This window comes from Gallus gallus, chromosome 1, assembly GCF_016699485.2.
Source record: "Gallus gallus isolate bGalGal1 chromosome 1, bGalGal1.mat.broiler.GRCg7b, whole genome shotgun sequence".
Classification (NCBI taxonomy): domain Eukaryota; kingdom Metazoa; phylum Chordata; class Aves; order Galliformes; family Phasianidae; genus Gallus; species Gallus gallus.
The window spans coordinates 113,559,595-113,586,544 of record NC_052532.1 but is presented as its reverse complement, the minus strand read 5'-3'; the positions used below and the strand labels follow the sequence as shown (position 1 = coordinate 113,586,544).

Below are 26,950 nucleotides of genomic sequence, written 5' to 3'. Positions count from 1 at the left end.
CATATTACAAGTATTTCTCCTACAAAAAATGTTAAACTAATGTTTTTCCAAAATTAAATTTAAATATTCAAAAATTAAATTTGACCGTATGAGTTGCAATAGGGCCAAGTGTCAGGTCCTGCATTTTGGTCACAACAACCCCAGGCAGCCCTACAGGCTTGGGGAGGAGTGGCTGGAAAGCTGCCTGATGGATAAGGACCTTGGTGTACTCATAGACAGTCAACCAAATATGAGCCAACTGGCCAAGGCGGCCAGTGGCATCCTGGCTTGTATCAGGAATGGTGTGGTGAGCAGGATTAGGGAAATCATCCTGCCCCAGTATTCGGCACTTGTGAGGCCCCACCTCAAGTACTGTGTTCAGTTTGGGGCACCTCAGTACAGAAAGGACATCAAGGTGCTGGAGTAGGTCCAAAGAAGGGCAACAAGGCTTGTGAAGGGCTTGGAGAATATGCCCTACGAGAAGCAACTAAAAGAACTGAGGCTGTTTAGTCTGGGGAAAAGGAGGCTGGGAGGAGACTTTATTGCTCTCTTCCAGTACCTGAAAGGTGCTTACAGCAAGAGCAGGGTTGGTCTCTTCTCACTGTTGACAGGACAAGGGGAAATGGCCTCAAGTTGAGTCAGGGGAGATATTAGGTTGAATATTTAGCTTGGATATCAGGAAAAACTTCTTTACAGAAAGGGTTGTTAAGCACTGGAGTAAGCTTCCCAGGGAGGTGGTTGAGTCACCATCCCTTAATGCATTTAAAAACCATTTGGATGTGGTGCTCAGGGACGTGATTTAGCAGTCGGTTGTTAGAGTTAGGATAGTATGGTTAGGTTGTGGTTGGACTTGATGATCTTCACGGTCTTTTCCAACCTGAGCTATTCCTATGATTCTATGGTCCTATAAATTCCATTCTGTGATTCCTCTGGCTCTTCTAGCACTAAAAACTCATTACTTACTTAGGGGCAATGATTACAGTGTTTCCTTCAGGCAATGAGAAATCATGAGCATCTCTTCCTACAAGAGTAGCATTGTATGCCAAAGTTTTAATGCTTGGGTTTTTCAGACGAACCTATCACAAGAATAACAACAAAATCATCATATTTTTATTCAATTTTTAAAACACAAAACCAATTCTGGAGCTAACTTCCAAAATATGAATGAAGGATATCACAAAATAGGACAGTACTTCAAACTACTAGGCAGATCCTCCCTAAGATGTGCAGACATTCCACAGACTGTTAGACCTCAATTTTTCTGAGTATTTTTTTTTGCAGTGTACACTGCATGCCAATGCCAACTGTTAATCTTTGATTCTTTTCTATCCTTATCTCAGAAAAGATTATTAAATTTGTAGATTTTTTTCTGTGCTCACAAGCACAGCAACAAGAAGTCAGGATCCCAATCTTGAAGAGGCAAAAAAAAGACAATTCTTTGCTCTTCTACCTTTAGTAGTGAAATGACATGAAACTCATTTCTTTGTTGCAGTATCTACATAATATAATAATATACAACATGTTATAACTTGATGCTTCTACAAATCTAAAGGCAGTGATATCAGTACCTGTTTAACAATAGTTGCATGAAGAGTACCTTTAAATTCTATAGTCTTCTTAGGTAAGTAGCAAGGAAGGTTTTCATATAGGTAGACACACAGAATAAGCATCATGATTGGGTTTGGATCAGAAATATCAGTTGCCTGGTATTGAAAACATAAAAGAAATAACAACCACATATTAAGTTAAAATTTACCTGACAATTTATAGAGATACAAAGATGCAGAAACAAAGATGCAGAACAAAAAATTTAAGATAAATTCTTACCACATAAATATTTTCAACTTATTAGTAACTGACTTAGACTCACAGCTCAGATGAATAACAATCTTGTCAGTGTACAAAAATACTATTTCTTGAAGGACACTGACATGCTCCCGTAATAAACCTATGCTAAAAATTAAACCTACCTTTTTTCCTCACACTTCAGCAAAAAGATGTTTATTTTATTAAGTGAAGCATAATAGACAAAAGCAAGTAAATCCCATTAACTGAAAAATGTTATTTTTATCTTTTTTAAAAGGTTTTTAAATCTTTCAGTTTACTACATAAAAAGTCATTCCAAATACTGTTAAGTAGTTTTGCAAGTCTGTATGAACACTATCCAACTAACAAAGGAACACAAGCATACAGTTATTTTTACTGCAGATATTAAATTACTGTATACAGGATTACTGAATCTTAAATATTTGATTTAGAAAAATGAATTTAAATGGCAACTGTAGAACATGTCAAAGCCTTAGTCCTCAGCATCTTTAGTGCTTCACTGTCAAGAGAAATAGAAACTCTTCCACCATCACATGAAGTTTTCATTAAGTCTGACCAAATAAAGAAAATGGAAGTGACTTCCCACAAAAAAATACAGGCAGAAAATATCTAGCCACTGATTCAAATGAATTCCTGAATCAAGCTAATTAAATTAACTTTTTTTAAATTTCTTACATAGAATCTTAGAATGATATAATAAAGTTGCCCATAAACATTTACAATTCTGGTTAAATTCTCTTCTAAATTAAATATCACGTCCTAAGGAAAAATGCATACACTTGGGAACAGAAGCATCAAACCACTGCATTAGCATGTAAACCCTTTAAAAGGTGCACTTTTTCCACTTGAGACACTTGATTTGAATTCCTTACATAACTGAGGCTTATTTAATACAGTAATACTTTGTAAAAGGCTCTATGCATTCCCACCAGCAGAGTTTTATAGAGGCTTGTAACATACGTTGAAAATCAGCAAGATGATAAATATGAAGCAGTCATACCAGAATAAGGGCAAGTCTAACTGCCAGATGAGAGCAGCTGTGGTAGTATGGAGAAGAGTAACAACAAATCAATAACTTTAAAAAAAACAAACCTTGATTTTTTGCAATTTCTGAAACTTACCTCAAGACATCAAACAGAAAATGAGGACGTTCTGAAAAGTGGTAGATAATAAGCCTAAAACAGTCAACTCAATAAAGCAACTCAATGGGAAGAACCATACCTATGAGAATTCCCAACAGAAACCTTGAAATCAAACTAAATTTCATTCTCATTCTCAGAAATTTCTTTGATAACTACCGCTACTCCGCATCGTAAATAGTAATGGAGAGAGTTTGGGAAAAGAAATTAATTTTATTAGTCACACAGCCTGGAAAATGGAGAAAACTTTTTTGCCACTTCTGGACTATTTTTAGAAAGTAGGAGAGATATATACACATTTCCACTATCACCGTAACTCTCTGAGGGTTGGTTTTTTGTTGGTTTATTTCCTCCTAGTTATTGAAAGATTTATATTAGAAATATAGTCCAGCACTTCTAAGAACAAGCCAAACCCAACTCTTTAATTACTAAAAGCTCAAGAAGCAATAAAAGACTGTGTGAAAAAGTAAATATCTCTTCCAAAGGACACAAAAAAAATGAGTCTACCTTCAAGTTTTGCAGAAAGGCTCTTGTTCTTCCAGTTAATTCCTCCCATAGGTATGCCAAAAAAAGCTTTATGCTTCAGCGTCAGAATACAAAAGCAGCTGTAATGACACTGAAGAAGAATCCACGCAATCTGAACACTTATGGATCCCCTAGGAACATGCCACTAATCTGCCTCTGCCAACAGAGCAATTGCTGGTGTAAAAGGTATAAGAAATTGGGCAAATATAAAGTGGTCTTTCCATTGACATAATTTCCCAGATGCTGGAAATTAGTGGTTTAAGGATTTATTAATTATTTTTAGAGTCATTGGTCTAAATTCTTCTCTATTTCTTTCTTTATATAGAGAAATGAGATCAGCTTTCAACAAGAGTTAAGTCTTTTTAATTAGAAATTTTTTATTGACTCTTCCTCCTCTTTTGACATTATTAAAATGTAATATTAGCTGACATTTATTGCCTAAAAATAGGACCATACAAAAGCAACTGAGATGTAATTCCTAAGAGAGAAGTTCTAAGAAAGCAAATGGATCCATCAATCCAAGCGCAAGCACAAATGGCTCCACTTTCTAACTGCTTCTACTTGGTGACTGATGAACCAGCATCTGACAAAGCATTGCCAGCTACAAAAAGCTGCATTATGACATATTGATTCTGAGAGGAAAAAGTGTATAAAGGGCAAAAATTTGAAAATCCAGTGGAGAAATCTTCTTCCAACATGACATAAATAAAACTCATTAGCTTAAAGCAAACATCCAAAGAAAAAGTTCTACATGAAGAAGCTAAGTGCAGTGTAGTGGCTCATAACATAGGCCAAAAAAGAACCGCTTAGATCATCTTTTCCAATGGTGGCTACAAGCTGATGCTTAAATGTAGACACTTAGAACGTAAGTACATATATACTTCAGTATTTTCCCAGCCTGGGTACAAGACTAGCTGAACCACACAAGACTTCTGTCTACTTAGAAATCCTCAATGGATTTCTCTTTCAAGCACATGTATAGTCTCCCTTAGATTCTGTGCAAAAACTGTAAAGGCAGCTTAAGAGAACATTGTCCTACTTAAGTTATGTTCAGTACACCTGAGAGAAGCAGGAAAAAAGACAGTGTATAAGCTAAGTTTTCCTAATGGATGCATTGCAAATAAGTACAGTAATGCCAAGCATCTGAAATAATGTTCACATCCATTGGCCTACTGTATTCTTGCCCTGTGCAACAAACAGTTCTTTGGTTTTTCAAAGATTCTAAGAAGTTTCAAAGAACACTAAGGAGTATAAATAGAGCTCACTAGTTTTGCTTCATTTCCTATAAAGTCATCAAAACAGCATTCACATCACAATTTCTCTGACAAGAATGAACCTACACTTGACATACAAGTGGGAAAATATGATGCTTTTTCATGGCCACAGATGAGTACAAACCATTCTGAATTCCAAAACAGAAAATTTCAGAATAAACTGGTTTCTAAGTTTAAAAATGTAAGGAGCCTTTCTAACACAGCTTTCGTAGTGCAGGAAAAGCTTTTTTTTTTTTTTCCTTTTTTTTTTTTTTCTCCAGTTTGTCAGAAGTTACCCTTCATCTATTACAGAAGTTAAAATGAAAGTAAGGAATTATCATGAATGAACTTAGCAGTTTTTCCTATTGCTGCTCCAGATCATGACATATCATGCTGTAATGAGATGACCAGTATCTTGAATGTAAGGATCCCCATCTCAGTAAGTGCACACAAATCTAGAAAGATCAGTGGAACTGTAATTCTTACAATCTTGGGAGATAAGTTGAAGGCAGAGGTAGATGCCAAGAGGCATCTGTGCCCTCTGGAACACAGTTCCAGAGAATAGGACAGCCTGTCCCTTCCCACCACTCCACCAGAAGCAGGCCAGCCCCTTAAGGGCAGTCCCAAACCTAACACTGCACACCTCTCTGGAGATGGGACTAGACCAAGGCCTAGCTGGGCCATAGTACTGTGGGTGAGCCCATGATGGGGCAGGGCAGAGCTGTGAGAGCTAGAGCCAGTCTGTGCTGCAACTGCCCTGAGCAGCTGGGATTGCCCCTGGGGACTGTTGAAGGGCAGCCAGGGCTGGGGTGCCCTCCAGACTTTTAGAGTAGTTAAGTTTAAATAATATTCAGCCTTTATCTCTGACATATCAGCATCTGTGCCTGATAGTCAAAAACTTTGCCAATACTGTTGGAACACTTTAATTTGCTAAATCTAAGAAATAAGACTACCAAAAATAATCTCAAGTTAGGACACTTTCAGCAAGAAGATGCATGTATTTAGCTGTTTTTGTTGATGGAGAATAAGAAATTCCTAAAGTACTCTTAGAAAAGCATGTATGAATTCCAGTAAATCTAAGTAGAAGGTATTTCTTATATTCTCTACTACTTTTCTTTCCAGAATATTTTGATTGCAGAACACAGCTACAATTAAAATGCACACCTTGAATGTCTACTATTGACTGATTATATAGCTTTGTTCAAGTTCTTAATCTGTACAAAGAACTTTCCAATCTATAAGAACATGAATACCTGAAAAATATGGAGAACTAATTGTATTATTACAATGTACATTGTATTATTACAATGTATATTACAATACATTGTATTATTACAATGTAGTCTGAAAATACACTCTCTAAGTGTATTAAGGTGCACGTCCTGGAGATTTCCCATCTTTTTCTAATGAGGCATCAGCTTTTGCCTGTTTATATTATTAAAAGATGAACCAAAGTATGCCTTTATTTTGAAGATTATATACATCTTTTTACGGTTCCTGCCAGATATAAGTCTGTGAAACAGTCAATTTTCTTGGCTTAGCAAAAGACATATATATATGGTATAGTAAGGCCATTTATAATAGCATATATGTATCAGGAAGTGGGAATAGAAAAATAGCTAGTACAACTGGAAAACAATAGGGTTAATTTTGTGCTGCTAATCAAATGGAAGGGGAAAAAAAGTTGAGCTTCCTTCATAACTTTGTTCATACAACAACTCTATCTGACTTCTAATACTATTTATTCCTTTGGAAAGTTTCCTTATGCACATACAAATGCTACATTCACTCCATTATGTCTTCTAGTATTCTAACGAGCTCAATATGTTCCACACCCACCCCAGACGAGCACAGTCCCAGATGTTCACTTCACTCATGATGGAAGCTGCTGCACTCTTCAAATTAAGAGCAAGATGAGACCTTTTTAGTATTTACTAATTTTGGTAAGGATAGTATTTTTAATCAATAAGGGAGTTAAAAGAGAAAATCTAACAGTGAAAGAGAAAAGAAAAGTGAAGTGAATCTAACAGTGAAGAGAAAATCTAACAGCTATTTTAAATAGCCAATACTCCAGTAACTAATACACACAACCAGAACATAGACGATAATAATGTGAGGCCTTTTAAGAGTGTAGACTTTTCATACAGCCTTGCAATGGTTAGTTACAGGCCGTAAGTTTTGTACTGAATTTACAAGGCCTCAGTACAGGGGTTTGAAAAGCTTCCTCTAAGTTCTTGACTAGCTTACAAGATTGGTCTTTTTTCACTTGGTTTAGCTGTGACATCAACTTCTTTAATAGATGAGACCTCTCTGGCTAATTTGTTTTACTTTTGCATGGTACTGGCAGCACCCATACCTATAAAGAGCTTGCAGTCAGCCACTTAAAGAAATACAGATCTGGAGCTGGACAAAACTAGTTTTAGGGACAACAAAAAATGTTATCTAACATATCTAAAGGGCATCATATACATAATATTGGCTGTAAGCTAATGGGAGAAAAGAGATTTGTGAGGTGTGCTACCAAACATATAAAAGTGATTCTAAATAAAGGACTCAAGTCTGATGGATTAGTGTTACTCAAAACAGCAGTCCAAAGTTACTGACTTCCTTGTGTATAAAACCTGTGAAAGAATTCTTATGAGCCTTTATGATTTAGAAAGTGAGACCTAAGTGCCACCAAACATTTATAGAATTTATCACTTTTTTAATCTTCAACTGCATTATGTTAGTTCTTCAATATATTTTTTCTATGTTGCCTTAGAATGTTAACAATAAATTCCAATCATTCTGTCATTTTGTGATTTACAATACCCGAACTGACTTAACCTTTTTTTCTTTATCCAGCTAGTTGTATATATACAGTTTTACAAATCAAGGAATTATGGAAATTACTTGTAATTAAATATATGAAGAAATATTTTGGTTTCCATCATACAGTAGCACATGAAATAAAACTGATTCAGTGAAATCTCCATCTGATATACATTGTTATCATAAAAGTAAAAAATAAAAAAGTATATAAGTACTAATCATATAAAAACATTTACCTTTATGTCTATAGTCAGGCTGACTGCATGCATAGCATTCACAAGTATCAAACAGTTGTGCAGAAACTGCATAGGAGTTCTTGGATAAGTATACATCCTTACAAAGTGAGTAGCAATCTAGGGAAGACAGAATTCAAACTTCATATTCTACAGAGCAGAGTTACAATGTCTGCATTTTCAGTCTTTCAGAAACCCATAAGATCTAAATGTTAAACTAAAATTGTCAATGGAGAATATATCTAGAGAAGAGAAAAAGAAATACTGAAACAACAACTCTATACTCACTAAATGGAACTTTCTTCTCTAAAAACCATACAAGCCAACAGTTCCAAAGGAATTTACATTAATATTGGGCTCTGGATAAAACTTGTATGATATTAAGAAGAGTTCTTACCAAGAATGGACAGTAAGCTGCCATCTGTGCAGCCAATACCAGACCATCTAGAAGATCCCGGTCAAAATTTACTATCCATCTCATCAGTGGTACTTTACCTAGTTTAAAAACAGAGTAGGTTGAATTAGATCTCTTCTGATCTCTCTTCTGAGATGACTAATTTTATTCTGGGTAAATAAGATGACTTTCTGAAACAACTGAATAGAGGAAATAACAGAAAAAGTAAACATGCCACATTCAGATGTAGAAGTTTCCAGGCATAAATCTCCTCCGAGCCATTAAATGTTACTCACACACTCTGCTACTGATTTTAAAGTATTCATCACAACTAGAGGGAAAGTAGATAACTTTAACTTAACTTAGCTGTAAACGCAGGTACCTAAGCATGTAAATTATTTCTATTTTTATAGATATAAGGTTCATATACAGCTAGTGAGACTAACAAAAATATACAGGAATCACTTTCAGTTGCAACATTTAAGTAAGAAGGAAAAGAATATTAATTTTCTTCAAAGTCATATTAAGTTGTTTGTCATTTAAAGAACTCAGTGTCAATCAAAGCTAAAAGCTTGACCTTCAGCATAGGTCACTACTTCTATGCTTGGGTTTTCAGGGCTTATGCTTCACAAGGTTACAATTTTTAATTATTTCTAATATATTGTTTCAAATAAAATTGATGAAAGTAAATAAAATAAATGAGTTATTTATAAGTATTTTTATTTGAAACATTCTATATCTTACATTTATCACAGCACTTAAACAGTGCACTTTAGCAATAATAAACCATAGGAAGAATAGTCATTTGAAATTCTCTTTTCAAAACTCTCAATTTCAAAAAACTTTTCAGAAAATGCTTGAAACTTGAGATGCTCTCTGAAAAAAGGTTACTAGTTTACCAATAACTAAATGTTTTAAATCACTGCCTACACACAATCACTCATACTTTGCTCTCCAGATAATATGCAGTTTGTAAAGCACAAAGCACAGAGAAGATAATCCTTTTTAAAAGAAAAAACAATCTGGTAACAAATATTCAAGAATTGAGTCATGACTTCTTTAATCAGTTATCTGCAGCTTCTTCCAACTTCCACCACAAATAGTTATTGCTTAAATTCCTTTGTTTTCCTTACTGTTTGAAGTCTGAGCTCACAAATTTAGGGAACACTATGGGAACATAAATTTTGGGAACGCTATAGACTTCAGTCACCAGCAAGGTTTTCAAATAGTCTAGGATCATGCTTCTCACACAAGACAATTTAGATAATTTTCATTTTACTATACATTCAGACAACGTACCAACTACAATTTACCAACCTCGAAGCTTCCTAGATTGAAAAATAGCTACCAAGATGTTACTGAATCCGGGATGAACCAACACATTATGTATTACACACAGATCTTAATGTGATAATACATATAAATGTTGTCTTTTTTCAAAAAGGCTACCATTAAAAAAAGTTTGTAAGACTGATGTACTATGATAGTACTATGATAGTACTCTAAAGATGTTAATAACAGTCCATTATCTTCATTAGAGAAAGAATTTGGAGACTATAGTGAGTGACACAAATAATTTAAAACAACAGAAGCATAAAATGTTTTATCATGTTACACATTTCAGAACTTTATTTCAAATCTATCCGTATTAAGATCTCCATTCTACAAGACATTACCTATGAAAGCAGAGGTACAAATTGTGCATGTTTTAAAAAACTACAGAAAGAATCTTGTAAACTAAATGAAAGTTCAAGAAAGAATGAAAATATAGAATGTCTATGCATTTGGAATACATTGGTCCAATTTAGAGTTCAAGAATGCTTAATCTTTTGCTCTCACAGACAACAAGATCCTATGCAGTACGTATTAGCTGCATTTAGTGTTATTAAGGGTTTTAAACTTGAGGTAGTATTTTAGGAATACGCTTTATTCCTTATGAACAGCAACCACCAAAATCACACTGACTAGAAAAGAAAGTAGGCTGCTGTACCTTGAAAGGTACTGAATTTTATAACTTAGCAAACTTTATTCACTCCTAAATATCTCTAAATGTTGGCAATACTGATGTAACCAAGTTTGTTACTGTTCAAATGCCAGGCCACAAATCCATTAGCATCCCAACAGGAAAAAAAAAATCTAGATCTTAAAATAAGCCAGAGTGGTAACCATTCTACATAGCGCTGAATGCACTGTGAATCTGCAGAATGGCTTCCTTGTACTACCACTTTCAGCTTCTATCTCCTCTGTTGCCTAGACCTAGCTGTATTTTACACTAAGTGCAGATGCAAAACTGCCTCTAGTGGCAGGGAAGCAGCAGCTAGAAATGATGCTTTTAGTGTCAGATTACAATATGGCACTATCAGCACATTCAATCCCTAGAAGTATTGTTAAATCAAATTTGCAAATAAGTAGCTATTGTTACCTACAGGCAGCTGTGGAACTCTTCATTTATACCAAATAGATTAGTTGTAAGTTAATAAAATTTTTCTACAGGTGCTGTATATATTATGCTCAAAACTAAAGAGAGAAAGTAGCCAAGATTCAAATAGAAGAAACAAAATAACCATAGTACAAATCATTAGATTTAATGATCATTAGATTATTAGCGTGTTCAGATAGAATCCTATATTAATGCAAGGTAAAGACATCAAATAACAACCTCAAACAAAAAATTAATTTCAGGAAAGTCTATTTTTTAAGTATTTGCTTTCATAAAATAAGCTAGGGGGTTGGAGCTTGATGATCCTTGATGTCCCTTCCAACACAAGCCATTCTATGATTCTATTATTCTAACTAGCACACAATAGAATTTTATCAGACTCTGTATGTCATGGAAGACTGAAGTGCTTAGAGAATTTCCAAAGATAGTTCAAGATATCCAGATATCCAAGAAGTAAAATTTTGATGTCCATATGCTTTGCAGTAGGGGGTGCTGGCTTACAATAATCCTGCTGAGACTGACTTCATAAAGTAACACTGCCATTTATGGAAAAAAAAGAGGGAATTGTGCTATCAAGAAAAACACTATACATCTAAAGCAAACTTATGGCCCACTGCTTGCAGAAGCACTCAGCTGAAAAAGTCAGGCTTTTTTGCTTCATGCTCATGTTAACTAATGCGGGAATAAAGATGTTTGGTCTAACTTCCTAAGCACTACAGCTGTGATGTTATTCCTGCAAAAAAACTTCCATACAGGGTGCTAGTTATTATTTTTAACTATTAAACAAACACTACAGCGGTGAAAAAAGAATGTATCAAAACATTCAGTAGTAATTATTGTTAACAATTTACACCATATAAAACGCTAAATTCAACCTATGACAAACTCCTGGCACAATATTGTAAGTAAATGTTGTCTTTCTTAGTTCTTTTATTCATTTAGAGAATACAGATGCCTCAGCATTTGGAAAAACTTAAACATCTAACACTCCACATCAACTATTTGCTGATACTACGCGTACACACGTAGCTTGGCTGAGAAAGTATAGAACAGGCTGCACAGGCTTACCAACAAGGGTATGTAGACTCCTCTCAGTTAAACTATGTGACACTGAATACTTCAGTTCGTGCTTTCTGCAGTGTTACATTTTCCTGTTCATGCTCTAAAGTGACTTCAAATATGATTTCAAGAAGGAAAAGATCAGGAGGTTACTGAGTATGAAAACCAATGGCTGCACAGCTCTACCTGCAACACTCTTCCTCGTCAAGTATTCAGGCCCCTTCCAACATCTCTTTCCAATTACTTTCAACAAGATTTCTTTCACAAAGGTAAGATCTTGGATGAAAACAGATTTAACTTTGGCCAACATCTTACCCTCTCTTCATCCCTCACAAAAAATTACCATATCTAAAGATAGATGGAAATATTATGAATTAATAATTATATAAAATGTTTTATCATGTATTATTTCACTGTTCTTAAGCAGTCTCTTTCCTTCCAGATAGCCCTAAGGGGTTATTTTGTTTACTTTCATTGCTAAAAATTCATCTCTAATTGTTTAAATAAAAGAAATTCCTTAAAAATTAAGATGATGACTCTCCTTTGTTCTCCTGAAAACATCAGATTTCTTCTAGAACATTCCACAAAAGAAAAAGTTATTTAAAATGACAACCTAAAACCTCTATTTTTCTGAAGGAAGTTTGACCAAATTCAATTTAGAATTAAATGGAGTTTCCTTTATTGTAGTTATTTCATTAATAAGAGGAGAAAGAAAATTGAATATAATTTCTATTCTAAATATCCATGAAATGTACTTCCAGTTAAAAAAAAGTTCCTTAAAAGTGGTTTAGAATGAAAACTTCATTTTACAGTACATTTTCAGATCTAAATGAAAATAATCAATTATAAATTTATAAAGGAAAAAAAGAAATTTCATGGCGTCAGATTTAATTTTTTCCCTATAGTGTAACTGAAACTCCATTTTCGCAAACTGAAAACCCAGAGCTTAAGTATCTTTGGTATATCTGAAGGGAAAGATTCCAATTATGAAAGCTAACAAAATGTATAATCTCTCTCTCTAATCTACAATAGAAATAGAGCACAGCTAATATGCACCTTAACATCTAAATTGGATCATTATTAATTTTAAATAACTTCTTAAACTCAATTTTTCTGATTTCAAATGCAGGAAAAATTAATTTCATCTCAACTCCTGGTAAATTGCTTGCAGTCCTTTCAAAAATAAGCAATGTGGTAATATCAATTGTCACAAGCACCTACATATATTTTCCTGTCTTTACTAATCATTTCTTTCATGCTGGTACAATTCTCTGTGCAGCAGCAAAGTGCATGTGGGAACAAAGCTGGCTGGCAAAACATTTATTTACTTTTTAACCTGGATCACTTCAATCCAGTTCACTATACCTCACAAAAATGGCTCGGCCATATGGAAGCACATTCTTTAAAAGAACATTTATTAAACTATAGCATTATGATGTAAGGAAATCAGAGCATTAAAAAAAAGGAACATTTTCCTAATTTTGTCTAATTAGATATTTGTGTTTTGTTGTTTAACCCTTCAAATATCACTGAACTTAGCTCAAATACTAGTGAATAAATAAGAAAAGATAACGTAAATTATTTTTCCTAACTACAACTGATCTAGCAGAATACCTGCTAGCTAATCCTCTAACCTAATTATGTTGCTGAACAGAATTACTCAATTTTAGTAGGAATAAACAATTAAAAACAGAAGTGTTACTCAGGAAAGTACATTTTTGATACCTGAAAGAAAAAAAAACACAAACTAGTGCACATTTAAGATACAGATTCTCAGCCAGTGTCACAGTGAAAAAAAAATGTGTTGTAGGCCAAAAATAGCTTACTAAAAAACAGTAACTGGCAGCAGATAAATGTGTGGTTGAAGGAGAAGACGAAGAACTAAACTGTCCAAAATTGAACTTACGAACTCTGAGGCAGATTCCTGTTATTTGCTAGCTGCTAGACTACAAATTTTGAAAACACCTAGAGTAGACTAAAGTGGCATGTTCTGAATCCTCCCTTTAATGAAGGGGTCTGAGACAGAAGGCACAAATTAGGAGACTAATTACATGTTCTCCTTCTATGTATAAACTATCTAGAGTGGGAAAACTGCAGACTTAGACCTATGGAAAGAAGAGGCCAAAGAGAAACATTCCCCACAAGAAGAGAAAACAAGACAGGAAAATAACTGAAGAAATTGCTAACTGAACAAAAGATCCTGGGAGTGAGAAAGGTCCTGATGATCAGAGGGATCCACAGAGACAAATGGCAGGGGATGACCATGGATGTTGATGCACAAATTCAGTAACTATGTGCAGCAACATGAAGTTACATGACTTCTTCCAGATCTTCTTAGACCAATAGCATCCTCCCTGTCTGGGAGAAAAGTTGACATCTCGTGAACATTGCTCTGTAGAGAGCAACTGAGCATGTGGAATAATCAAATAGGATAAAAACTCTGACCTTGCTGTTTCTTCAATAAACCACAGTAACCTGAATCTCTAGAGCTTGTTGTTTACTGTCCTCCACTCACCAGTGAAATCATTTTGTGAAATTAATTAAGCAGGATTAACTCAGAGTAGGCACCTTTACTATTTTTAGAGAAACTTAAAATACACTGTAACTGGCATTTGCAAGTGATCTAAAATGACTGTAGTTTTGTTTCATGGTATTTCAGCATCAAATATAAGCTTTTAGTGATCAGAATGAATATTTCATTTAAAAAAACTATATGGATGTTTAAATACATTTCATCACATGGATAATCAATATCCATATTCTAAATCACCTGCTGGCAGGAATGAAATCAGAGAAAGATTAAGAAAATACTTATAACAATAAGAAAATGACAGAAGTTAACCTATTCACCAAGAAGAATCTGGTTCCATGTTCTTTATTCCCCCAGTGGGTTATTTATTGCTTAGTGGTAAGATCACTCCTGAGCCTCCACTTCTCCAGGCTGCATGCTTCTCAGCTCTCTCAGCTTCTTTCCATGTGTCAGATTCTTCAGTCCCTTCTTCGTTCTTCAGCCCTTCTCTGTACTCACTCTAGCATATGCATATGTTTCACAGGCAGTGGATCCCAGACTGAACCCAGTGCTCCAGATATGACTCTCCAGGGCAGAATAGAGAAGAATTACCTCCCTTGACCAGCTGGTGATGCTCTTCATAATGTAGCTCAGTATGCTTTTGTTCTCTTATTGGCCAACCCACTGATGGCTCATGACTAACAGTGCCCTTCAGGACACACAACTCTCTGCAAACCTGTATTTTAGCTGATTGGTCCCCAGTCTGTGCTTTTATGCTGTTAATTTCTCTCCAGGTGTGAGGACATGACATTTCTCTTCTGTTCAACTTCATGCAGTTCATGTTGGCCTATTTCTGCAGTTTGTCAAGGTCCAGCTGAATGACAGTAGCTGATGCATGAAATGTGCTGAAGGTGCACTTCCGTACCATCACCAAAATCATTAACAAAGATGACAAACAGTACTGGTCACAGTATTGACCACTGGATTACATAACTAATGACCAGCCTCCAGCTACACTTTGCACTACTGACCATAACCCACAAAGTCTGGCAGGTCAGTCTAATGTCAGCCTCCCTTTCACTGTCCTTTTATTTAGCTTATACTTCATCAGACTGCAGAATACTTTGACAAACTCAAGATAAACATCTACTGCTTTCCAGTCATCCACCAAACTAGCCAAGTCATTGTGGAAGGCAAACAGATTGGTCAAGCATGATTTCTCTTTTATAAATCTATGTTGACTACTCCCAGTCAATTTCTTGTCCTCCATATGTTTGGAAATGGTTTCCAATATTATTTGTTCTAACACCTTTCCAAGAATCAAGATGAGGCTGACTGGCCTGTAGCTTCCCAGGTCTTTCTTCCTGCAGATAGGAGTGACATTTTCTTTCTGCCAAACTTCAGGACATTGCCCTGGCTGTCATAACCTTTCCAAGATTATTGTGATCTTGACATCAGCCAGGTCCCTCAGCACTTTGTGGTGTAACCCATCAGGTCATATGGATTTGTGTTTGTCCAATTTAAGTGCTCCCTCATCTGATCCTTCTTCAACAAAAGTGATTATTCTTAGCTCCAGACTTTCCCACTCATCTCGAGGGTTCGGGACTGCTGAATACAAGTCTTACCAGCAATGAGCAAGATAAAGGAGACATTGAGTAACTTGGTGTTTTCTGCATACTTTGTCATCAGGTGATCTGCCCTATTCAGCTGCAAGAACAGCACAGAAGAAGTAGTTCGTACTGAGGCAGTAAAAGCAGAAAAGGTATGAAGAAAGTGAAAGCTGAAACAGAGGATTCAAAGAGATACTGAAGCAGGTAATCTGTGGAACAGAACAGTATATGATCATGCAGTTAAGAACTATTAAAATACAGAGGAATAAGACTAGAAGAATATAGGAATAAGATTATGATCTACATTATTTGTCTCAATTATCTCATTTTTTAATTATTGTAATTTTTGTGACAGAAATGGAATTACAAGCACAAAAAAAGGCTTCCTAATGTTCATTCACTAAGATATTTCTGTGTCCTCTAGCAAATAGAATATAGAACTCATTAACAATAAAACAGAATATTGAACTAGCAGGGCACAATATGCAACTTGCCACACATAGAAAGCAAATATAATTTATGTCTTCATATTCCAATATTATGCTTCTCTGAAAGCAGAGAAGTATTAATTAAGCGAAATTGAAAGAGAGAACTGTAAAGCAGATAAATGTCACCTGACAATAACCACAAATTTCATCTCACCTATGACCTAGACCCTGGGCCTTCACCCAAGTCTGCACAGATGAATGCATTTTAGCATGATGCATTAGCATGATTTAATAGAAGTTATTATGATTTACTGAGAATCTCAATACTGTAATTAAACTGTTTTTTCAGGGTCCTAATTTTGAAAGCCTTTAGAACTAATTGTAAAAAAAATTACTATTTTCTAATTGCTGACAAACATATGACATCATTAAAAACAAATATATGTATTTTTATATTCTGTTCTATTATATACTCAGGCAACCAAAACAGCAATCCATTAAATTTCAGATGCATCATCAGTAGATATTATATAATTGGAATGAAGTGTTGGATTTTTGGCCAGTAGTATTGACTGGATCTGTGTTTTAAAGTTAATATCCACTCTGGGCATACCTTAAGATAACTCAATTAAAAGTTTAACAGGTAATAAGATGCATTTTGATTTTCATACTCACCCCACTGAATTCCTAGAGGCAAGAACAAGCCTAGCATCTAAGTAATGTTAGAGACTACAAGAAAGAGGACAGTGGAGTTGAGGAGGTCACTTCTCTCTTGTGAGAGTGTTGGTCGACGCTTGGCTAAACATGAGCCAGAAGTGTGCCCAGGTAGCCTAGAAGGCTAACAGCATCCTGGCTTGTATCAGAAATAGCCAGAAAGGGAAGTGATCATTCCTCTGTACTCAGCACTGGTGAGGCTACAACTCGAGTACTGTGTTCAGTTTTGGGTACCTCACTACAAGAGAGACATTGAGGCCCTGGAACATGTCCAGAAAAGGGCAACAGAGGTGGAGGGGGGTCTGGAGAACAAGTGTTAAGAGAAGCGGCTGGAATTGCTTGGTCTGGAGGAGTTCTCAGGGGAAACCTTATCACTCTCTACAATCACCTGAAAGAAGTTGTGGCAAGGTGGGGCTCAGCCTCTTCTTCCACATAACTAGCAATAGGATGAGAGGGAATGGCTTCAAAATGCACCAGGGGAGATTCAGGTTGTATGTTAGAAAAAAATTATTTTCCAAAAGAGCAGTCAGGTGCTGGAATGGACTGCCCCGGTAGATGATTGAGTCACTGTCCCTAGAGGTGCTCAAGAAAGCTGATTGAGCTCATTGAGCTGTTGTACTGAGGCACAGGGTTTAGTGGAGAAATACTGGTACTTGGTAGGCAGTTGGACTGGATGATCTTGGAGGTCTTTTCTAACCTTGGTGATTCTATAATGGAACTCAAGGGAATAACATGAAGCTGTGACAAGGGAAGTTCAAGGCGCATATCAGAAAAAGGCTCTTCAGCAAGAAGAGGTGTGGAAGAGGCTTCCCAGGGAAGTAGTCATGGCACCAAGTTTGAAGAAGCATCTGGACAGCTCTCTCGGTCATATGGTCTGACTTCTGGGTGGTCCTGCCAGGCTGGAGCCAGGAGCTGGACTCAATGATCCTTATGGGTGCCTTCCAACTTAGAATAAACTATGATTCCAAAATACCCATACAGCCTATATGGCAAACCACAACATTGGCCATTCTCTCTGCAAGCTGTTATCTATACAGATGGACTCACATAAAACACAACAGCAACTTGCAGTAAAAGGAGCAGACTACTTGTTCCTTTAAGACAGTATCATCAGAACAGGCACTAGACACAAAAATAATATATTGTAAATATGTTTACTGTAGGGTATGTTACTTATCTAGCAAATCTGCCCAAGTCAATCATGAAATCCAACCCAAACTATTAGTTGACAGGTAGAAATCTTTTCCTACTGGATGCATGAAGTACAGACTGATCTTTCATTTTATCTGTAGGATTATTCAACACATTTGAGAATATTCAGTATAATTTGTTTCTACACAGGTAAAATGAGAAATACAATGAAACATTCAAAATATAGTTAAGGTAGAGAATACATCCAAAACAGACTTAGGAAAATGATATGCAAATAGATTACCCATAATTCAAATAGGTCAGAAATCACTCAAGAAAAAAAGGCACTGGACAACCTTTTCTGCTCGTGGCTTATGAGCCATTTTTGTGGAGTTCCTCCCCAGTAATAAAACTTCCACTTCTTTGCTTTAACTACCCATTCAAAATTAATGCCGAAAGATAGCATGAAGTTAGGGTCAAGAAGCAGAAGGGAGCAGTCTTACCAGGAAACAGAAGTAATAATTGCTACAGGATGAACAGTGAACATAATTGCTTTACCAGATTTGAATACTAGAACTACTGAGGTCAGTCTTAAGCTGAACAGGTCATTTTGTCTAACCCTACTCAAATCATCATGAGGAGTCAGACTGGGACCAGCAATAGCAGGAAAAAATTCTGGTCTCCATCACATCCCTCTCTAAGTGGCATTAGAATTAAGTTCATACAAAAATTACTCTAAAAATTCTGACAAAACTAGTGCACAAATACACTGCTATAAGCACAAATAAAAACAACTGAATATGATTGTAGACAGGAAAACTAAGAGAAAGTGATTATTACTAGCATTTCCTTTTTCTGGTCAATAACGTAAAGACGAAACTGGGAAGACTGACCACACTTCACCCTTTATGCCTAGTTAGAAACTGTCCCAGAACAAGAGGAGATATTTCACGAACAGTGATAGTCATTGAACATGTAACACAGAAACACGAGAAATGAAAATAGGTTTGGGTAGGCAGTAATTTGTCCCCCCAAAAATTATTTCTGTAGCAAGTTAGCATGATACCTTCATTAACGATGATTTTTAAAGTTAACAAACGAGTATGAGAAGTGAGAGAATAGTGGAAAAAAAAAAAATCACCTTTTTGAGCATCTTTCCATACAGTTTCTCGATTATTCTCATAATTTTTATTCAACCAAGTGAGGATGATTCGTTCATATGGAGAGTATATATTACTGGATAAAAGTTCTGAGTTTATTCTTGGCATATTTCCCAAATTAATCAGATCAGCAGTATTATGTGAAGAAACACGCGGTAGAACAAACACCTGGAATTAGAAAAAGTGTTTTAAAAACACAAACTGTAAAAAGAACAATTTCAAGTTGAATGACTAAAAAGTAGCATTTCAAACTCAAACTCAAAAAGTTTTCTAGTTCAGTAAATATTTTAGAGATAGCACATGAGCATACACGTATGACAGAGAACAGATTTGCTGAGGTTTTATGGAATTCTTTTACTTCATTAAACAAAAAGCAAATTGAAGTTTTCAAATACTTTGTTGCCAACTTTTTACAAATTTTGATAAACTAATTGATGTCAGCGAACCATGCCATATTCCAAGAATAACTGTGTATGGTCTAAGAAAAAAAAGAATTACTGAACTACTAAACTGATCTCCAATGCAATCCATAAGAAGTTTTGAAATGATATTGTTCATGGCACAGATCTTTTAGATCCAGATCATACAGACACAGTTTCTACTGAAAAAATCTGATATATCTACAGTAAAATTCTTCACACTCAGATCACTGATTGTCTTGCATGAACCCATATTAAAAAAAATGTAAGAAATAATATATACAGTATACAGGAAAAATAAGCAAGTTAAAATAAAAAATTCGATACCATACTACTATTTCTTTTTTTTTTTTTTTTCCAAATCAAAATAACAAGTCTGACCACCCTGTCCAGTGACTAAGAGCTTCAAGGACCATGGCCATAAATGGGAGCTACACTCATTCCATGAAGAGAAGCCTGTTTCCAAATCAGAATGGAAACAGCTTGCACCCCTTCTTATAACTGTTTCTCTTCATATTAGCTAGTAGAAAAGGCATCCATTTCTGGAGTCAAGGTGATAAAACTTTTTAACCCCCCCATTTGCAGATGGAGAGGAACTCTCATTAAATATAGCACAGCTACAGTCACATAACTTTGAAGTCCCCATATATATACCTGGATTTATTTTTTTTCCAGATGACATAAAGGATTGTCATCATTGCTTTCAACTTTTTGTGAAGAAAATCTTTCATGACAAACTGATAGATAAAACACAGTCGACTATTAACATACATGAGACCAAACTACATCATCCATCATTGTTTAATTACAATAAAAGAAAATTGAGTCACTCTTGAAGCATTTAAGTTCAGCATAGTCTAGTACCATGCAAACATATCTGAACTAACTTAATTTTAGGTTGTTTAGAAATATTGATTTCTTTCCATGATACTTAAATGAGTTGAATACGACTATCTTAAGAGAGAAAGAAATCTCAGAATTTTACATTGTTACTTTCAGATAACAATCGGAACAACAACAAAAAAAAAGTAAATAAATACTATTTTCTGCCTTTCCTATACTGCAGCGTCCTTGCAGGTTAATTTATTGCAATGTTTCTCCATCAGTATCAACTGACATTCTATCAAAAGGATCAAAACAGGAAAGAATAATGGCAACTGCATTTAAGAGAAAAAAACCCGCCGTTTACCCATAAACCATTCTTTTACTGTCTTTTACCAAGAAAGTTCAAATCATTCATAACCCAAGATGTTAATGTGTATATTCCTTCTTGGATACTGTTGAAGGACCAGAGCATTAGTATATAGTACACTATATGCAAATTTTCAGATATAAGGTTAGGAAATGTTACTACTTTTAACAATGAAAAGCATCATAATTAATACATGTTCAGTAAATCTAAAGACAGATTATCTCTTTCTTGAAAAACTGACTTGACCCAAGGTTAAAATACTACTTCTATTGTTGGTCCATATTCTTCCATTATGTTTCAAATATTTAGAATTCCAGCAGCATCTCAGCCCATGCTCATAAAGAAAGCTACAAGTATACCTTTACAATTTACGAAGTTTCCCTTTGCTCTGTGCAGGTTACACCATCCCTCATACCTTCCCCCATCTCTCCCACCCTCCCCACCAAATAAACTTGGTTTTCCATTTCTGCAAGCTGGAGTTACGTAGATGTAATAGAATATTTCATAATAGGAAAGTGGGCCATAGTGCATTAGGCACGGACATGAAAGCAGTATGAGATGACACTCTGGTTGATAAGGAATAGTACACTTATTTCCAAAATCAAATTGGATAACAGAACAACTCTCATGAATAGATAAATTGTTTCAACGTTTTCATAAAATTGCAGCATGCTGTTTGAGAAGGAGAAGATTCTGTTTCATTTTATTTCACTTGATAGCAATCACAAAAATGCTTGTCTCTAGTTTCATTTTACTGAAACTCCTTTTAAGACAGGAAACATTCTCTTAAATTCAGAGCATTTAAAAACTAGTCCCAGTAAATATTTTTATATAAAACAACCTTGCTGTCTTGACAGTTCATATCCTGTTTTTCTTTACTGTTCTGATGCTTTATTTCCAAAGTAGGTAAATAAATAAATCCTGTATGGCAGCAGCCATGGCCATCCTTGTCACAAAATGGGATTGAATAAGAAGATACAAAAAAGAAATTAGGACACTGAACACCAAGTGACTAGACTCAGTGTAAAGTTGTTATACATTAAGAGCTCTGTTTATTCCTTATTACATTGAATTGAATACCTCCTTAGCCAAACTGCACAAAACTAAAGCAAATCAAGTAAAGCAGATAAGCTTTACTTGATAAGTAATTCCCAATACATAAGGGGGAGACAAAAAGAGGAGAAATGTGATAAGACTAAACAATGTACTACTACATTATAGAAAGATGAAGAAACAAAGAATGAGAAACTGAAGCATGTTTCTCATTCGTTAAACAGGGAACTAGAATGCCAGTAAACACACCTTTGCAAAAGGCTTAAAAGGCTCATCCAAAACTGAACCACTTTCATAACCTCAGCAACCAGGGCCTTTGTCCCATTCTTCTGTATACAACAGCGCTCACAGAGATTAAAGATCTATTGGGAATCCCCCTACACCATGAGCCAACTTCACATAGTGCACCAGTTGTAGAATAAGGGAAGGGGCAGAAAAATATAGCCAGAACGGGTGGTAGGGAAAATCACAGTAAGAAAGACATGCAATTTCAGTAGTCACTCACAGCTACATTAGTGTAAATCAATAGTGACAATTTATTTTCAGTTATTAAAAAGACTAGAAAGTTTATTAAAACAGACTGTACTTGATTAATGTGTATGCACAAATGGAAGAAAATAGTATTTAAAAAAGAAAGCGTAGTGGAAAGTTGAAGAAGCAGAAAAGAAGCCTGTGCCTCTGCACTATTGCCACCAGAATACCAATATTTAAACATATCAAAGCGTTCAGAAGATTAAATGAGTCCACAGATTTAAGCAAGCACCTTCTACACAACTTCAAGTCACTTTTTACATGCTATCTTGTATTTCATTTTACATTTTAAGCCTTCCAAAGCAAAAAGATTTCCATCAGAAGAGCATAACTAATAAAACCCAAACCATATTCAGCACTCAAGTCCCTCCAAAGTCTTTATACCTTTAATTTTTTTCCTAGCCAGACATCTTGTGTAAACCACTATTCTATCCAACAATAAGCAACTGCACTTCCACACATACTGAAACCAAAAAGCAACGAACCTAAAATCCACTTTTTCCCTTGGCCAAAAATTCAATACAGACATTATTGTTGGCTTTTATAAAGAACAGGTGGAGAATCAAACGATAAAATGCTTGATTCCATATCCTATCATTTTAGATTTGAAGGAGTAGATTAACCATAAGTGATTTTGGCAGTTGTTAATTTTCTAGCCCCTCTTTGATAATGTTGAGAAAATATGAGAAAATATTTTGTTTAGAATTAATAAGCAACACTTCATGGTATTAAAGAAAACACAAATTACTTGAATGTGGCGTTAAAATATTATTTCTTTTTCTATTTTATTAAGATTAAACAAAATTCCTTTGGATCTAATTTTTGTGAATACAAAAAGTAAATAAAATTAATAATATAATACAAAAATGATCAAATTAAAATTGCTACTGTGAGAAGCACTAGAAAGTTTCAAATTATAACTGTTAATAATTCCATCAAAATTGAAGGTAACTTTTCTTTTATTTAGGCATCAACCAAAACAGAAGACAGAGCTGCTTGAATAGCTGACTCTTTTTGATGGTACATGTATGAATGTTTAAAGTATATTTGGCAGTATCCCCAGTTGAACTAGATCATTTCTCATTACAAATTTTTTAGAGTTCAATCTCATCAGGGAAGAAAAAAAGCGAACATAATTGTGTACTATTAACTTCAGGAACGTTATTTTTGATTCTGTGCTAGTCTGTTACAGAGCTATGAATAAGTCAGCAAAATCCAAAGATAGCAAACTTGCTCTGGTCTGTATGATCACATTTTTCCACTCGTAGGACTCCCATATGACCTTACGACCATTTGTCTTCATATGTATATATAACTTCTATTGTCTGTTTTTTATGTCATCTACTTTTCTCATTCCTTCATTTCAGATCAGTTTGACATTTTTGTTTCATACATTGTTTGTCATTCTTTACTGTTTTTTTTAAGTAAGTAATACTGAAAAAAAGTGTTACTTTTCTCACACAATGAAAGAACAGTTGAGGCATTTCTGAAGATTGTCTGTTCCAGGCATCGCCAACACAGAGCCCACCTCTTGCCCCATGCCATCACGGTGGCACCTCTTCCCTGCTGAGTAGCCCAGCCTGGCCCCAGCATGCAACCCTTCTTCAGCAACAATCAAACATGTAGTGCTATTAACAATGTCTCAGCTGAAACCAAGACACAGGAAGTATATCGTGCAGTACAAATCAAGTTATGGCAAATGATTTAATGCATTTTGATACAATGGCTAAACACAATTCTGCAAACAGCAAAAAATATGCAGCCTTGCTTTTCATTTTGATAAATGAATTTGAGAACAGGTTTTAGTACAGTTTAGTCAGTCTTTTAATATAAACATATTTTACAGAATCTTTCACTATATTTTCAATTCCATTTTCAGTCAACATAAATATATTACTTGTGAATGTTCAAATGGAATGTTTAGAGTTGCAATCAGATGTTCAACTCAAATATTTGATCATGTCTCTTTACTAGACTTTAATAAGATCTCTTACCAGAGAAAAATATCCCTCACTCCACAGTCACACCTTACTCATGTCATCACTTTTTGGCAGTAAGTACACATTTATGAACAACTGTTTTCAAGGATTAAGTATACAAAGAGTAAAATGTCATCAAAAAATCTCTGATGAGCATATTGAAGAGCTCACTAAAATTTTTCCATTAAACTAGATTTCTATTAAACTAACTGATTCATTAGTTTCACACATCCCCCCCCCCCCCCCCCCAAAAAAAAAGCTTAAGTATCTCATAAGTTCTATGCTTTTTCTGCCCTTTTTTTTTTTTAATTAAAAAAAAACAAAACAAAAGTTACTATATACATTTACATTAACTATATGCTGTATTTTCCATGTAGCCCAAGGCAATTCCACTTCATAGCGGCCCAGGTAAGCCAGAAGTTTGGACTCCCATGACCTAGTCCAACTCCCTGCTTAAATCTGAATCAGATAGTGTAGGTTGCTAGGAACATGTTCAGCTGGGTTTAGGATTTCTCCAACAATGGAGACTCCACAATTTCTCTGGGCAATCTGCTTCAGTGAGGAAACAGCATTGAAGTAAAAAAAAAGTTTTATTATGTTTAAATGAAATTTCTTGTATTTCACTATGAGCCACTGCCTTTTGCCATGCCACTGTTCACCACAGAGTATGGATCCGTTTTCTTTACACTTTAGCTATTTACACACATTGATAAGATCCCCCTGGAACCTTCAGTTCTGTCTGAACAGTCACAGCTCAGTCAACTTCTCTTTGTATAGTACCTGAATCAATTCCCTTAACCACCTTTGGAAACCTTCACCGGAGTCACTCCATTACACCTAGTTCTTTCTGGAGAGTCCACATAATGTTTATACTGTTAATCTATCTCCCATCCTTTTGAATAGAAGTAAATAAATTCAGGCATGCAAATATTACTGATCATCTATGAGTACGTTAGGTTTACTTTGTAAGAATATGTGAAACATCTAAATTATTTATCTGTCATCATAAAAAAACTCAGTACAGTTTTAGAGGTCCGTATTGGTCATGTTCCTTACCTGAAATAAATATTAAAAAAATGATTATCTGTTTAAAAATTCCATTCTATAAAAAGGTGATAAGTGAATATGCCTAGCCAACAAAGTATTTCCAGTGGAAAGTGGTTCTAAACAGAGTAACCAAAAAGTATGGCATAGTTTTCTTTTTTGTAATTAAAGATCTATATAATGTTTAATCCTACAAGATACAGAGTATTCTAACAATCTTTCCTAATTAAAGCATATTATCACACTGCTAATTTCAGGACCAGGAAAATGAAAGTGTTCTCATTTAAAACAGTCTCAGATATACTCTGCAGAAGAAGAATATACTTGAGAAGAAATTAAAAATTTGTTTGGAAAAAAAACATAACTTGAGTATCTTAAAGATCTCTTTTAAACCTCTTTATTTTTGCCATTGGATCTTCAGAATTTAAGTAGTAAAAGTACCTACAATTTACCTTGTACACCTGCAACAGCACATCTGTCCAAGCTTTTTTGCTGATCGTCTCAAATACACTGTCCTCCAGAATTAACAGTTGTTTGTTGCTAAGTATAACTAAGTTTTTCTCAATTCCTTTTGTCAAGTTAGCTGCATGAGCCTTCAGACAAAGGAGAGATACTTCAGATAAAGGAGAAATTCACAAGAGAACAATAATCAATCAGTGGTATAAATGAGTGATATGCTTGCTATAATGCAATAGTGATCAGCACTAGAACCGTTTCCAATTCAACACTATCTCAAGAATAAGGTCATTACAGAATTGACAGGAGTTGAAGGCAGCAATCAAAACAGAGAATCAACACAATGGATATTTTTAATAGAATTATTTACTATTAGAAACTAGTAACAGGTATCAGAAGGAATGGAAGAAACAAAACAGGGAAAATTGTATGAATATCAGCGTCAACTTAAAGTTCTGTTCACTCTTATACACGTGCTTAGATTTATGCAATACAAAATAGTCACTACAGTAGGATTACTCTTGGTCCACATTGAATTTCCATTTTGAAAAACTAATACTTGCATGTGGTCTTTAAAAAAAAATAACAAAAAATACAAACCTACCTGCAGCACAGCTTGTATTTTAGTCCACTTCCTATAATCATCAGGTTCAAACAGGTATTCTGGCATAACATGGGGAAGACTTGCTCCTTGGCTTCTAAAATAATTTTTAAAAAAGTTAATTTAAAAAAAAAAAATTAAAAAGATTAAGGATAACACTTTCTAAGAGTAGTTAAGTTTTTCAACTAATTCAATCTATGTATAACTATTCTATCTGAGTACACTTGGGATGAATGATCCAGTTTTGTTAATTCCTTAATAGATAGCTCTTATTTGTGACATTTACGTTCATTTACAATGCCTACAACTACCCAATGCTAAAAGCAAGATGCTTTCAGTGTTTAATGGACATGGTAGCGATGGGTTGGACTAGATGAACTTAGTGATCTTTTCCAACCTAAACGATTCTATGATTCCTTAAAGGAATTGCTCCTTCATAACTGATACCAGAAGTCTTACGTGT

General features: G+C 35.0%; 1 protein-coding gene across 5 annotated transcripts in view; it reads right to left on the bottom strand.

Moving 5' to 3' along the window:
* The window catches only part of C1HXORF59 (chromosome 1 open reading frame, human CXORF59), a 261,807-nt gene that overhangs the window by 168,964 nt on the left and 65,893 nt on the right, over window positions 1-26,950 (bottom strand). For 4 of the 5 annotated variants that reach the window (XM_416785.8, XM_040655288.2, XM_040655289.2 and 1 more), the window contains exons 31-37: window positions 26,491-26,584; window positions 25,883-26,023; window positions 19,194-19,380; window positions 8,165-8,262; window positions 7,771-7,887; window positions 1,548-1,682; window positions 943-1,055 (exon numbers count right to left, since the gene is read on the bottom strand). In XM_416785.8, coding sequence (XP_416785.5) covers window positions 943-1,055; window positions 1,548-1,682; window positions 7,771-7,887; window positions 8,165-8,262; window positions 19,194-19,380; window positions 25,883-26,023; window positions 26,491-26,584 — 885 coding nt within the window. The remainder of the gene's footprint in view (window positions 1-942; window positions 1,056-1,547; window positions 1,683-7,770; window positions 7,888-8,164; window positions 8,263-19,193; window positions 19,381-25,882; window positions 26,024-26,490; window positions 26,585-26,950) is intronic. The other variant, XM_040655305.2, reaches the window with a different exon arrangement.